Source organism: Oncorhynchus keta, chromosome 34 (assembly GCF_023373465.1).
Source record: "Oncorhynchus keta strain PuntledgeMale-10-30-2019 chromosome 34, Oket_V2, whole genome shotgun sequence".
In the NCBI taxonomy this organism is placed as follows: domain Eukaryota; kingdom Metazoa; phylum Chordata; class Actinopteri; order Salmoniformes; family Salmonidae; genus Oncorhynchus; species Oncorhynchus keta.
Genome location: NC_068454.1, coordinates 39,691,847 through 39,707,938, shown reverse-complemented (window position 1 = coordinate 39,707,938; position 16,092 = coordinate 39,691,847). Strand labels below are relative to the sequence as shown.

The 16,092-nt window shown below is 42.6% G+C and overlaps 1 protein-coding gene across 8 annotated transcripts in view; it reads left to right on the top strand.

The window, feature by feature from the left end:
* LOC118367119 (protein TANC1-like) overlaps positions 1-16,092 on the top strand; it is a 266,705-nt gene that overhangs the window by 194,416 nt on the left and 56,197 nt on the right. For all 8 annotated transcript variants that reach the window (XM_052493856.1, XM_035750185.2, XM_035750184.2 and 5 more), the window contains 2 exons: positions 12,076-12,307; positions 13,976-14,142. In XM_052493856.1, coding sequence (XP_052349816.1) covers positions 12,076-12,307; positions 13,976-14,142 — 399 coding nt within the window. The remainder of the gene's footprint in view (positions 1-12,075; positions 12,308-13,975; positions 14,143-16,092) is intronic.

Genomic DNA, 16,092 nt, shown 5'->3' with positions numbered 1-16,092 from the left:
ATCGACACACAATACCCCATGAACACAAAGCTTAAACAGGTTTTTAGACATTTCTGCAAATTTATTTTTAAAAAAAATTAAAAAATACCTTATTTACTTAAGTATTTAGACCCTTTGGTATGAGACTCGAAATCGAGTTTAGGTGCATCCTGTTCCCATTGATCATTCTTGAGATGTTTCTACAACATGATTGAAGTCCACCTGTGGTAAATTCAACTGATTGGACATGATTTGGAAATGTATACACCTGTCTATGTAAGGTCCCACAGTTGAAAGTGTATGTCAGAGCAAAAACCAAGACATGAGTTCGAAGGAATTGTCCGTAGAGCTCCGAGACAGGATTGTGTCGAGGCCCAGATCTGGGGAAGGGTACCAAAAAACGTCTGCAGCACTGTAGGTCCCCAAGAACATAGTGGACTCCATCATTCTTCAATGGAATAAGTTTGGAACAACCAAGACTCTTCCAAGAGCTGGCCAAACTGAGCAATCGGGCGAGAAGGGTCTTGGTCAGGGAGGTGACCAAGAACCCAAGGGTCACTCTGACAGAGCTCCAAAGTTCCTCTGTGGAGATGGGAGAACATTCCAGAAGGACAACCATCTCTGCAGCCCTCCACCAATCAGGCCTTTATGGTAGAGTGGGCAGATAGAAGCCACTTCTCAGTAAAAGTCTGAAGGACTCTCAGACCATGAGAAACAATATTCTCTGGTCTGACAAAACCAAGATTGAACTCTTTGGCCTGAATGCCAAGCGTCACGTCTGGAGGAAACCTGGCACCATCCCTACGGTGAAGCATGGTGGTGGCAGCATCATTACATTTACATTACATTTAAGTCATTTAGCAGACGCTCTTATCCAGAGCGAATTACAAATTGGTGCATTCACCTTATGACATCCAGTGGAACAGCCACTTTACAATAGTGCATCTAAATCTTTTAAGGGGGGTTACTTTATCCTATCCTAGGTATTCCTTAAAGAGGTGGGGTTTCAGGTGTCTCCGGAAGGTGGTGATTGACTCCGCTGTCCTGGCGTCGTGAGGGAGTGTGTTCCACCATTGGGGAGCCAGAGCAGCGAACAGTTTTGACTGGGCTGAGCGGGAACTGTACTTCCTCAGTGGTAGGGAGGCGAGCAGGCCAGAGGTGGATGAACGCAGTGGACCTTGTTTGGGTGTAGGGACTGATCAGAGCCTGGAGGTACTGAGGTGCCGTTCCCCTCACAGCTCCGTAGGCAAGCACCATGGTCTTGTAGCGGATGCGAGCTTCAACTGGAAGCATAGTGGAGAGAGCGGAGGAGCGGGGTGACGTGAGAGAACTTGGGAAGGTTGAACACCAGACGGGCTGCGGCGTTCTGGATGAGTTGTAGGGGTTTAATGGCACAGGCAGGGAGCCCAGCCAACAGCGAGTTGCAGTAATCCAGACGGGAGATGACAAGTGCCTGGATTAGGACCTGCGCCGCTTCCTGTGTGAGGCAGGGTCGTACTCTGCGGATGTTGTAGAGCATGAACCTACAGGAACGGGCTACCGCCTTGATGTTAGTTGAGAACGACAGGGTGTTGTCCAGGATCACGCCAAGGTTCTTAGCGCTCTGGGAGGAGGACACAATGGAGTTGTCAACCGTGATGGCGAGATCATGGAACGGGCAGTCCTTCCCCGAGAGGAAGCAGCATCATGCTGTTGGGGTGATTTTCAGCGCCAGGGACTGGGAGACTAGTCAGGTTCGAGGGGAAAGATGAACGGAGCAAAGTACAGAGAGATGCTTGATTTAAACCTGCTCCAGATCGCTCAGGACCTCAGACCGGGGGAAAGGTTCACCTTCCAACAGGATAACCACCCTAAGCACACAGCCAAGACAACACAGGAGTGGCTTCGGGACAAGCCTCTGAATGACCTTGAGTGGGCCAGCCAGAGCCCGGACTTGAACCTGATCAAACATCTCTGGAGAGACCTGAAAATAGCTGTGGAGCGACGCAATTCAACTTCAATTTTAGGTTGAAGTTGAATTGAACAGTATAAAACAATCAGGATGGAGAAAGACCCATTGAAATGATTTAGAATATATGTGTTGCCACCCTACGGTCACACACTAATCATTAAGCAAATGTAGAACTTTTATAAATCAAAAACATAAAATACCGTCATACCATCAAAATTTGGAAAAATACCATGATATGATATTTTGGCCATATCGTACATCACTGGGCCGAGCTCCGTACAATCTAGGACCTCTATGTCAGGTGGTGCCAAAAACTCCAGCCACCCAAGCCATAGACTGTTAACTCTGCTACCATCCGGCAAACGGTACCGGAGCATCGGCTCTGGGACAAACAGGCTTCGAGACCTTCGATAGCCATAAGTCTGCTAAATACTGTAGTTAATTAATAGTTACCTGTACTATCTGCACTGACCCTATCTTGCATTGACTCTATGCACACTCATAAGACTATTCTGTATATACACACTATATACACTGACACTCACACAAAACCCACACATTCACTACACACGCACACACATATAGTACCAGTCATTTGTCAAAGAGAAATTATGTTTTTTGAAATGTTTACAAAGTTAATTTGTGGAATTTCTTTGCTTCTTAAGGCGTTTGAACCAATCAGTTGTGTTTTGACAAGTTTGATGTGGTATACAGAAGATAACCCTATTTGGTAAAAGACCAAGTCCATATTATGGCAAGAACAGCTCAAATAAGCAAAGAGAAACTAAAGAAACTTAACAAATGTACTTTTAACAAGGCAAACCTGTTAATTGAAATGCATTCCAGGTGACTATCTCATGAAGCTGGTTGTTAGAATGCCGAGAGTGTACAAAAGCTGTCATCAAGTCAAAGGCTACTTTGAAGAATCTCAAATATAAAATATATTTTGATTAGTTTAACACTTTTTTGGTTACTACATGATTCCATGTGTTATTTCATAGTTTTGATGTCTTCACTATTATTCTACAATGTAGAATATGTCAAAATAAAGAAAATCTCTTGAATGAGTAGATGTGCCCAAACCTTTGACTGATGCTAATTATTCACAAAAGTAGTGCGCGCCGGGCATTTAATAATCCTGAACCGATATGCAGCATGGTCAACCCCCCCCCCCATTGGAGAAAGACATCGCAGCACCCCCTAACCCCAAACTTCTTCCCCGCGGCTATGCTTTGAGTTACCCTGCTGAGGTTTGTAAGTGATTACAGCTTTTTTTATTCAGTATTCACCATCTATTTCTATTTCACAGAGTTCTTCCCCTTCCCACTTTTGAAATGTCCATCTGTCATTTTGCTTCTGTTGTTTTGAGAAAAAAGATACACCACATCCACCTTGCAGCTTAGCTTGCCATTTACAAACATTACTGTATTACTTTTAGAAATAATTAAATATGACTAAAACATTCCAAGCCGTTTCATTCACCCTTGTCCCTGGTGCTGTTACATCACATGAATGGTTCAGCTTCAGAGTGCCCTGTTTTCTTGACTGTTATTTCAATAACACATGTTTTTAACACTCCTTGGCATCATAATGACCTTCCACTCCTGCACTAGATGCATTGAATCAGTGCGGCACTAACACAGGATAGTATAACGTGAGATGACAAGGCAGCAGGTTAAGAACGTTGGGCCAGTAACACTGGTTTGAATCCCCAAGCCAACTAGGTGAATTTGTCAAATCTGTCGATTTGCCATTAAGCAAGGCACATAACACTAATTGCTCCTGAGTGTCTGCTAAATGATAAAAATGACAACAGCAAGCACCTGCTATAGGGAATAGGCAGCCTCTAGGAGCCACGTGCCACTGAATTTGAACATCTTGAAAGCCCCCATGCAGTCTTTTTAATTTACTGTATGTCTAATAAGTCAGTGTGTGTGTTTATTTAATGAAAATAACTCAAAATATATGTTTAACCACCTAGAGGGTTTCCACGGGCCGTGAAAATCGAATTAGCAGTTTTTTTTTGCATTGGATGCATCTCAATCCACTGCCCTTCCGCTTCCGCGGTGAAAGATGGCAGAGCTGGAGCTGTGTTTTTCAGACCATGAGACATCTCGAAAATGTGTCTTATCACGAAAACGTCTATAACGTCTGAACGATTTGGCCTACAAACTCTTATGACCCCCCCGATGGAAAGATGAGACTCTCCTGAACACGTACATGTTGTTTTGTTCCAGGATGCCCACAAGTGTCTAGAGACTCGTCTAAAATTGGTACAGCCAATCTGCCATTTTCTGTCTGTAGCGAACAGTTTGGGCTACACACGAATATGACCCCTCTGTGGAAAGGTGAGTCTCCATTCAGCCACAAGAGTATTAGTAAAGTCGGGAACTAATGTTGGGCGATTGGGTCTGGCTTGCAGTCGTCATAACAATTCATCCCAAAGGTGTCCGTGGGGTTGAGGTCAACCCCAGGCCAGTCCAGTTAAGTTCTTCCACACCGATCTCAACAAACTATTTCTGTATGGACCTTGCTTTGGGCACAGGGGCATTATGATGCTGAAACAGGTAAGGGCCTTCCCCAAACTGTTGCCACAAAGTTGAAGCACAGAATTGTCTAGAATGTCATTGTATTCTGTAGCGTTAATATTTCCCTTCACTGGATCTAAGGGGCCTAGCCCGAACCATGAAAAACAGCCCCAGACCATTATTCGTCCTCCACCAAAGGCAGGTATTGTTCTCCTGTCATCCTCCAAATGGATGGGGATGTGTGATTAATTTTCCACTGCTCCAGGGTCCAATGGCGGCGAACTTTACACCACTCCAGCAGACGCTTGGCATTGCGCATGGTGATCTTAGGCTTGTGTGCGGGTGCTAGGCCATGGAAACCCATTTCATGATGCTCCCGACGAACAGTTCTTGAGATGACGTTGCTTTGAGAGGCTGTTTGGAACTCGGTAGTGAATGTTGCAACTCACTACTGAGCCGTTGTTGCTCCTAGACGTTTCCAATTCACAATAACAGCACTAACAGTTGACTGGGGCAGCTCTAAGCAGGGCAGAAATTTGACGAATTGACTTGTTGGAATCCTATGACTGTGATACGTTGAAAGTCACTGAGCTCTTCAGTACGGACCATTCTACTGCCAATGTTTGTCTATGGAGATTGCATGGCTGTGAGCTCGATTTTATACACCTGTCAGCAATGTGTGGCTGAAATAGCCGAATCCACTAATTTGAAGAGGTGTCCACATACTTTTGTAGTGTGGCTACACCCGAGGGTTAATCATTTATTTCCCTGATCCTCCTTTTGCCATTGAAATGCCCAGTCTGATTGTATGGGAGTGTTGAAACAAATTGTTATATATTTACATTATATTTACATACACAGCCCTGATTTGTAGATAGGATTGTCTAGAGCAGGTGTGGGCAATTGCAGTCCTCGAGAGCCTGATTGGTGTCGCAGTTTTGCTCCAGCCCCAGCTAACACACCTGACTCAATAATCACCTAATCATGATCTTCACTTAAGAATGCAATTTGATTAATCAGCTGTGTTTGCTAGGGATGTAGAAAAAGTTTGACACCAATCAGGCCCTCAATGACTGGAGTGCTCTCGACCACTCCACCCCTGCTCTAGAGCCTACCCCACTTAAGGTGTCGCCTAGCCGAACTCAGCTAGGCGAAATGAATGAGTGTGCCCGCATGCTCCCTTAAAAGACCTTCATCTCTCTTTGAATGACAACAAACACTTAATTGAAAAATCCCTGCACTGCAAAAATTGAAATCTAAATAAGATTAAATATCTTAAATCAAGGCAATATATGCTTGTTTTTTGTCTGACAAGATATTTATTCTTACCAGGCAGTTTTTATGTTAGAGCCTTTCAAGCTTTTTTGTCCTTAATTATCTTAATAAGATAATATATTGTGTTACTGAGATTGCATTACTGGTTCTGAGTAACTTAGTGTTTGAAACTAGAATTACAAGAATTATAAAGCTGTTTGATCAACACTGACAAGTACTAAACTGCATTGTCAAAGTCAGAATTTCTTATTTCAAGCATCTTATCCTTTTCATCTCTTCACATATTAAGAACAGATAATGACCAAATGGAATTCACTGTGTTATTGTCATCTTACACACAGGAAGGTAATCATGTAGACAACATACAGTACAGAACAAAGACCGTACACTTTTCATATCTGGGGAACACAGATACATATGAGTCATTTGAACTGTTGTACAATTCTATTACATCCCCAAGATGGTATTTGACTTGTACATATGTTTGGCTCTTGTTGCTAATTGTGTAATAAGAGGTAAAATCAACCAGCTTTTCAGCATCCACTAACTCAGTGGCCTGTGCAAGGCGTGAGACCTCAACTTGATAAGCCATGACGTTTCGATCAAAGCGTATAGTTTGACATGGTTGACATTTCAAGCAATAAAGCCTAGAATCAACAAGAAATAGGTTTTTGACCAGTCCAAATTCTGGCATATAACCATTCAGTACTTTGGCAAAGATCATGGACTTCTGAGTTGTGTATTTATTACAATTTATTACAAGCCATTTTACATTTACATTTAAGTCATTTAGCAGACGCTCTTATCCAGAGCGACTGATACAGCATTGTTTACTTCATTGAAACCCATGGAAATCCCTAAATTTTACATGTAAATATTGTAGAACTTTAACCTCTGATACAGGTCCCATCTCCCTTTCATTTGAAAAAATTGGGTGCGTTGAACTGTTAACATTTTGTCAGCTTTCATATATGTGGTTCTGATTGATCAAAGACTTGCAAATATTTTTTTAATTGAGCTTGGAAGCCCATTGTTTAAAGAAACAATGTTTAGACTCGAACCGCATACACATACTGTATGTCTGACCATTGGACCCAGTTACTTTATCTGTGATGGAAAATGTATCATATAATGCTGTTTAGGTATAACATTGCGGTCTAACATTTTCAATTAGTAACTTAAACCTAGAAACTGTCGCAATGGAAATAACAGATGCAAATACTATCTGTACAATCTCTATTAGCTCAATTATCAGTTGTATATATGCATTGACTTCCAAACTCTCCAAAACAAATGGCAATATCCTTAGCAGGACAAGCATTTGCCCAGAGGACTGTTTTAGTTTACCATCACTTGACGTTAATGTACTAACATAAATTGGGGATGGCCGATCTCTAACATCTAGAGGGGAATAAGGGAAACCAAGAATAGCAGAATTCAGTCCAGATCAATCTGTCCTGACACAACAAGATGATTCAAAACACATTTGATTTCCAATGGGCCTACGCCCTCCAGAATTACATGCATAAGGTTTTGCAGAGTTTGTTGTATAATATCAAAGGCTGGGAATTCAACTAACTTGCTCCTTCTATTGATCCCGTATGTTGTTCTCAGGCTGATCAATCAACGACAAAGCGGGGTAGACTTTGGCTTGCCTCAAGAAAATGTTTTGTGTGCACAAACAGCCACATTTGTTTTTGTATTAATATATGCACGAACTGCTTTAATGTAGGAGGATACGTATGCAAATTAAAGATGACTGACTGGTCATTGGTCAGAATAATCAGATCAGATCAGATGTGTTATGCTTTGGGCCAAAAACTACATCCCACCTGAGCAGGCTCTTACATTAAAATGACATTATCATAATTTTGACAATTTCAGAGTGTTATTTCGACCTCGTAGTGTGGAAATATCATAACAAAAAACTAGAAAATCTAGTTTTGGATTGCACTGCCCCTTTAACATGTTTAAACTCTGTGAATCCCTCATACCAATTATGCACTAAACTGCTTTCAACAGCCTCTCTCAAAGGAGCGTTCCTGTGGTGTTGTGACTGCCACGCAACATTGCATCGTCAGTCATCACGGCTAAATGAAAAGGAGGTGCCGCTCTTCAAATCCACCCTCATATCCAGGGCACTCACTGATGCAGCCGCAAAGTATTTCATGCTTTTGCAGTTGCAATTAGGCACTGGTATCGCTTGATTCGCGTATATGAGCACAATCACACTTCAAAGTTTTGTCCCTGAATTGGAAATTAATTACAGTAGATCACGACTCTGGAAACATCCAGTTGTACTGCAGAGAATCACCTAGAAATACTTGACAAACACCAGATGTTCATGTCTCTTTGATGAGGTAGTGGTCTGCATGGGATGTACAGTGTGGTCCACATCTGTGAGACGTTGTAGCTCAATGTTACTGCATCCTTCCTCTCAGGTTACTACAGAGTAGCTGTACAGTGAAACAGTTTCTGATTAGCAAGCTGCTGTCTCCTCTCTTTCATTCTAATCCATCCACAACAATGGACATCTACTCACCCCACACCCAGCGTCTAACGGCATTGTGTCTCTCTCACAGCAGTATGTCATAATCGATAGCAAAGCTAGGTTTTTTGCTCCGATACAGCTCTTCATTACTTAGATTTTTTTTGTCAGTAGCAGCTCGTTTGACTTAATTGTCTCAGTGTGAGAAATGTCTTGGCAGCAGGGCTAGTAACAGTACTTTGGCAATGGTCCTTGCTTCTGCCGCTTTATTATTATGCCCAGTGAAAAAGTGGAATTCTCCACCACTTGTGAAGGCTCTGTAGATTCATCATGTTAGCTTGGCCGTCTCTCTCAGAAGGCTGCGTTGGGCCAGGAAGTTTACCCCCGAGGAGGTGTAGGACAAGCTATTCCTGTTAACCCCGCCTGTCCAAACAGGAAAGAACGCCATCCGTCAAGCAGACGATTTAATAATAATTTGATCATTACATTGGATATTATGAAGGAAGCAGCCGTAATGGCAGCGGCCAGGCATGCGCCTCAAGGTCCTCCTTCCCTCGTCCTAGGCCACAATCGTGTGCCAACTTCCTCTGCCATTTAGATCTGTGACAGAGATCATCATAAGAGCACTACTTTGTTACAGTTAATGTGCTTACTCTTGTTTTATCTGTTGGTGAGGGTTATATTTCTCTAATTTCAAATCAGACTATTTGGGTGTGATTTACTCACAGGTCGCATCCAAGAAATTAGGATGGGACATATTTAGACTATATTTATAATAATAATAATAATAATAATAATAATAATAATAATATAATAATAATATGCCATTTAGCAGACGCTTTTATCCAAAGCGACTTACAGTCATGTGTGCATACATTCTACGTATGGGTGGTCCCGGGAATCGAACCCACTACCCTGGCGTTACAAGCGCCATGCTCTACCAACTGAGCTACAGAAGGACCACTTCTCATATTTCTCATCTGATAGTGAATGTGCGGTTCTGAGACTGGTGTTGTTATGGGCCAACTGTCTCTCTGACCTCTCTGGGACATCTTCATCATTGTGCCTGGGGACAGGCTCCAGGTCTTGAGTCCTTCTGCAGTAGACCCAGGCAGAGTCATGGCTGCTATGTGGTGCGCTAAGGTGCAGTAGCACCTAGCCAGTCACCTGCTTCTCCCTCCTCATGTTCTTCTGCCCTGTAAAGTGTGTCAGCTCCTCCAGGTTTGATTGTAATTAGGACAGAGAGAAAAAGAGAGACAGATCCACAGGGTCCCACAGCCCCTCTCCCACCCGCCAACCCCTGTCCAAGTCAGATGTCTGTGAACACAGCAGAACCTGTTCAGTACAAGGCACAGGCAGGACATCCTACTTTTAGAGCTCCACTTGGGAGACAGTATTTGGGGAGGTTAGTTGAGGTCGTTGAGCAATGCTTCAACCAGTTCATCATCATCCCCTCTGTCTGGGTAGGGGATGCCACCTGGGTCATATTCATTAGTGCACAACATAGCTAAATGTTTTGCAATGGAAAACATTTATTGTTGGACAAATCCAGATAGACCCCTATCCGTTTCAGCCTGTTTGCTTCCGTTTCGTTCCTAGTGTATACAACCCTGCTCAAGTGGACTGACTGGAGTGGGCTATAGCCTAGTGGGTGTTGGTTAGACAGACGATTGCATATGAAGGTCATAATACAAGGGCATGCCTTCAAGTCCCAGCTTTGATTTCATACTAACAAATAGCTACTGTATTTTCTCACCGCCAAGTTCCATTGTATAATGGCAAAAGTGGAATGAGGTCAGGGCTGGCTTAGTCTATATATCAAACTGATGTATTTAGGGACCTATAAAAGGGGAGTACACATGGATGCTAATGATAACCGTCGACTGGTAGAGATGGGAAAGGCTTTCCCATAAATCTTCCCAAATAAATGTTAACTACAAAGTAGCCTATGCCTACCTGGCAGAATGATATCATGATCATTTGCATCAATCCAGTGGTCTTTTGTTTTGCAAACTCTGCAATTACATGAGTGCTTACCGAACAACAGTGTCTTGCTGGTGCGCAGTTACATTAATGGGTAACTACACCACAAAATTAAAATGTATTAGATTTTTCCCAGACCGCAAAAGTGGTCTTCTGATGAGGTCGTACGACCACGTGGAAATCTAAATAACATAATCTGTATGGTTTAAGCTAGAGGCTGTGTCTCAATCCATCACATCTGCCAATATAGCCCTTCCGCATCGATGGTGAAAGGTGGCTAGAGTGTGTTTGTCAGACCATGAGACATCCCAAAATGGTGTCTTCTCACGAAATGTCTGTAGCGTCCAAACGGTTTGACCTACATTATGACCAATCTATTGAAAGCTGAGACTCTCACGGACACTCTGGCGTTCTCTGTTTTTTCACATGGAGCCCCCAATACTCATCTGAAGGTCCCCGGTACCAGTTTAAAAAATATGGAGATAGTTTAGTGCCTCAAATAAGGGGGTAAATACATGTAAAGAAATATAGGTATTGTTTCCTGATCTTTCTTATATCTCTCAGATATCCTGTGCATTCGGAAAGTATTCAGACCCTTTGAATTTTTCCACATTTTGTTATGTTACACCAATCTACACACAATACCCCATAATGACAAAGCAAAACATGTTTTTAGACATTTGTGCATATTTCATTACATATCACATTTACATAAGTATTCAGACCCTTTACTCAGTACTTTATTGAAGCACCTTTGGCAGCGATTACAGCCGTCTTCTTGGGTATGACGCTACGAGCTTGGCACCCATGTATTCCGGGAGTTTCTCCCATTCTTCTCTGCAGATTCTCTCAAGTTCTGTCAGGTTGGATGGGGAGCGTCGCTGCACAGCTGTTTTCAGGTCTCTCCAGAGATGTTCAATCGGGTTGAAATCTGGGCTCTGGCTGGGCCACTCAAAGACATTCAGAGACTTGTCCTGAAGCCAGTCCTGTGTTGTCTTGGCTGTGTGCTTAGGGTGGTTGTCCTGTTGGAAGGTGAACCTTCACCCCAGTCTGAGGTCCTGAGTGATCTGGAGCATGTTTTTATCAAGGATTTCTCTGTACTTTGCTCCGTTCATCTATCCCTCGATCCTGACTAGTCTCCAAAACAAGCTGGCGGCCACCTCTAGGAATCCAAACTTCTTCCATTTAAGAATGATGGAGGCCATTGTGTTCTTGGGGACCTTCAGTGCTCCAGACATTTTTTGGTACCTTTCCCCAGATCTGTGCCTCGACACAATCCTGTCTCGGAGCTCTACGGACAATTCCTTCCACCCCATGGCTTGGATTTTGCTCTGGGACATTATATAGACAGGTGTGTGCCTTTCCAAATCATGTCCAATCAATTTAATTTACCACAGGTGGACTGAATACTTTCCGAATGCACTGTAGGACCGTCACATCAGAACAAACTTTGTTTAGATTTTTTTTTTGTCTATCTGTTGTTCAATGTAGTGAATCTGTTATTCTATTGGCTAATAGTAGCAGTAATGCCAAATTCATTCTTTTGTATATATATTTTTTTATACCTTAACGGTTCTAAAAATTCGAAATCAATATGAAATACAATAACGTAGGGGAATCAGGCAAAAATATAACTGATTTTATAGGGACCTATGTATTGCATCCAATGCCTTTTAGTCACCAAGCCTATTGGCTTTGCAAGAACTTTGAGGTCACACAGCCAGCTTAGCAGATTTCTGCTGACTTAAATGTAAGGTACTTACAGTCTATATTGTTGTATGGTTTGGTAATAAAACAAAGGTTAACGTCTTATGCATTTTAAGCCATTAAAGTTCCTAAACAATTGTACTCTTTTTTTTTCTCCTGTCCAGGTGGTTGCATATCACTACTGCCAGGCTGACAACACCTACACCTGCCTGGTCCCAGAGTTTGTGCACAGTATCGCTGCCCTGCTGTGCAGAGCGCACCAGCTCACCGCCTATAGAGAGCTGCTGCTGAAGGATTCCTATCTACAGAGCATGCTCAGTCTGCGCTCCTGCGTCCAGGACCCAATGGCAGCCTTCCGCAGGGGTGTGTTGGAGCCACTGGCCAACCTCCGCAAGGGTACGATGCTAAACTAGTTACACCTTGGTTCATTCATATCTGACTGTCTCATTGTCACTGGTGTTCATGGTCCAAAATAATGTCTTGAAAGCACACATTGAGTCCATACTATAATCTAGGCCTTCAGTGGCTCAAGGTTTCTGACAAGTGTATTATAACTGTAATTTAACCACAGGTTTGCTTAGATGACTTAAATCGCAAACGACTACCCAAGGTCCCTTCAGAGACCATTTTCTGTGTTTTTCAATTCTTCCAGCCAACTGAGATAAATTGATTCCATTCCTTACACAAAGAACCTGAAATACCTGAGTTAAATGTGTTAAGTGCTGGCTGTACAGAGGGAGCATAGTCTGCGGGGACATTGTTAATTGCTTAGTGTAGGAGCTCTGCATTTTGCTTTGACAACATTGATTTGAATTGATGTTACACTAAATGGTTAGTATTACTTTGTTATTGTTGTCAGGGCAGAAGAATAGTGCCTCTCCAAGAAAACGTAAACTTGGTGACGGATGCATCTCTCCCGAGACAGACAGACAGAAGCACGACTATCTCAAGGTCAAGTCCGTTTTGCAAAGACGACACGACCCACTATTTTCCCTGCACTGCAGTGAATCGATATGTTACTGCAGGAGCCTAAACAGATGATGTAGATATACAAACCCAGTGTCGGAATGATGGAGATGGAAAAGAATGAGGATCAATGTACAGCCAGTGCATGCAGCAGCTCTCCTGTGACGGGCCCCTCACGACTGCCCCCTGTTCCTTATTGAAATGAATGACCGTGTTTGATTGGGCTTGATATGGGGGGGAAGTGTTGATTTGTCCACTCCATCACAATGATGGTGGGGGGGAGGGGGGGAGACATCCCAGCTGGGAGGGGAGTTGAAATTTGCACATTTTCCTGTCATTTATATTTTAGCGTGTTTCTGATCACTGTGCAAAGCTGGATGTGAGGAGGAACACTAGGTTGTGTCCCAAATGGCACTCTATTCCCTATATAGTGCACTACTTTTTGACAAGTAGCCTATGGTCAAACATAGTGCACTATATAGGAAATAGAGTGCCATTTGGGATGCACACAAGGGCCCTGTCGTTCTGCTGTTGTGAAAGCATAGCTCAGATCCCCGGTGCGGTCTCACCACAGAGCAGTTTAGCGTACTGCACTGTCGATATGGCTGCGGACTAAAACACACTCATGTTCATTCATTACTGTGCTAGCTGTAGAGATGTGGGAGAATACCAGAGTAAACCATCTTAAGATGTGTTAATGCACCAGGAACTGCAATGCAGAGAGATGTTATCTAAATACAAAGTTGTTTGTAGTTCTTTAAAGTGTGGTGTCCAACTATCTTACTCTCTTTCTCTCCTGTATGTTCAGTTCTTATTTTTACTGACACCAAATTTTATGAGATCAAACTCAAAAGAAAATGTTCTACTTCTCGGCAAAATGGCATGTCTGCAGTCGACTTGGCCTGAAAAGTTTATGAATTGTCGGTTTGTTTCTTTCCACCGTCTTCTCTACTGGTGTGTGTGTGTGTGTGTGTGTGTGTGTGTGTGTGTGTGTGTGTGTGTGTGTGTGTGTGTGTGTGTGTGTGTGTGTGTGTGTGTGTGTGTGTGTGTGTGTGTGTGTGTGTGTGTGTGTGTGTGTGTGTGTGTGTGTGTGTTTAGAGAGGAAGATTCCAGAAGAAGACAATATCATACTGATAGACGGGCTAAACGAGGCAGAGTTCCACAAGCCTGACTACGGAGACACCATTGCCTCCTTCATCACCAAGATAATCTCCAAGTTCCCCTCCTGGCTCAAACTTGTTGTTACTGTCCGAGTCAACCTACTGGTGAGTCTACATGTACACTCCTACTGTACGGTGTGTGATTACAGAAAAGTTACCAAAATGTTGCAACATAAGATGGTGGTCCAAGTAATGTACAGTATGACTTAATGACAGGGATATTTTGTAATCTGTTTGGCTGTATTCAAGGGCCATTTCAAAACAGCTAACTAGCCCATTTCAAGTGAATTAACTTCTTGACACTACCCATCCCTTTAGCGGGATAATTGTCATCAACAACCGCTGAATAGCATAGCGCCACATTCACATAATATTACTAAAAATATATATATTCATGAACTCACAAGTGTAATATTGCAAAACTAAGTTTAGCATTTTGTTAATCCACCTGTCGTCTCAGATTTTGAAATGATGCTTTACAGCGAAAGCAATCCAAGCGTTTGTGTAAGTTTATCGATTGCATGACAAAACATTAAGTACACTTAGCATCAGGTAGCTTGGTCACGAAAATCAGAAAAGCAATCAAATTAATAGTTTACCTTTGATCTTCGGATGTTTTCACTCACGAGACTCCCAGTTATACAACAATGTTATTTTGTTCCATAAAATATTATTTTTATATCCAAAATACCTCCGTTTGTTTGGAGCGCTATGTTCAGAAATCCACAGGAAAGAGCAGTCACGACAACACAGACGAAAATTCCAAATAATATCCGTAATTACATTTACATTTAAGTCATTTAGCAGACGCTCTTATCCAGAGCGACTTACAAATTGGTGCATTCACCTTATGACATCCAGTGGAACAGCCACTTTACAATAGTGCATCTAAATCTATGTCCACAGAAACATGTCAAACGTTTTTTATAATCAATCCTCAGGTTGAAACTATGTCTGAAGACTGTTGACACCTTGAGAAAGCGATAGGAAAAGGAATCTGGTTGATATCCCTTTAAATGGATCAAAGGGAGGCTATGGAACATGGAGTTTTCAAAATAGAAGCCACTTCCTGGTTTGATTTTTCTCAGGGTTTCACCTGCAAAATCAGTTCTGTTATACTCACAGACAATCTTTTGACAGTTTTGGAAACTTTAGAGTGTTTCCTATCCTAATATGTCAATTATATGCATATTCTAGTATCTGGTCCTGAGAAATAGGCCGTTTACTTTGGGAAAGTTATTTTTCCAAACATAACAATAGTGCCCCCTTTTAAGATACTTTTACAACCTCCAAGGGCAAGTCTGGGTATCAGTATTTGATACCTCTCTCACTGAATGAAACAAGCACCGGCAGATCCTGACAAGTGTAAAATATTAACTGCTTTACGAAGCGTTTCTTGTTGTCATACACTATCCTCTACAAAGTGTCATTTCTGTCGAGAGCATCGAGAACAGTAGTGGAGAGAGTGAGAGAAATAACAGTTACCCGTTAAACAAGACAGCATGACAACGGAACATGCAGACAGCCACTGACTGAAATTGACACTGAGTCTACCAATGGAGGAGATGAGCTGAGCTGGGGTGTTCCAAATTCCCTGTTCCCTATGTAGTGCACTACTTTTGACCAGACCTCTGACTACATAGGGACTAGGGCGCCATTTGAGATGCAGATCCTGGTGTCACTTCTTTGCAGAGTCTGATGTCTAATGGACAGAGCTAGGCTGTAGCCTGTAGACTATCAGAGAATCTCAATTTCATACTCCTCGCGTCCTCTCCTCGCCTCCTTCTCAAAACCTATTGGAGGAGAAGGTCAGATGGGAGGGACCTTTCCCTCCAATAGGTTTGCAGAAGGAGGAGAGGGGAGAGGATGCAAGGAGTGCAATTGAGATTAATCCTGGGCCTTGGGATAATGTGGCAGCTGACTGACAACCATATCTGTACCAGCTCTAGTCATTATTGCTCTCTCAGCCACTCTGGCCACAGGCACAACCATCCATCAGTATGCAGAGGTTGCACTCATTTGTTAGATCTATGCTGTTTTGTTTTTCTTGCCACT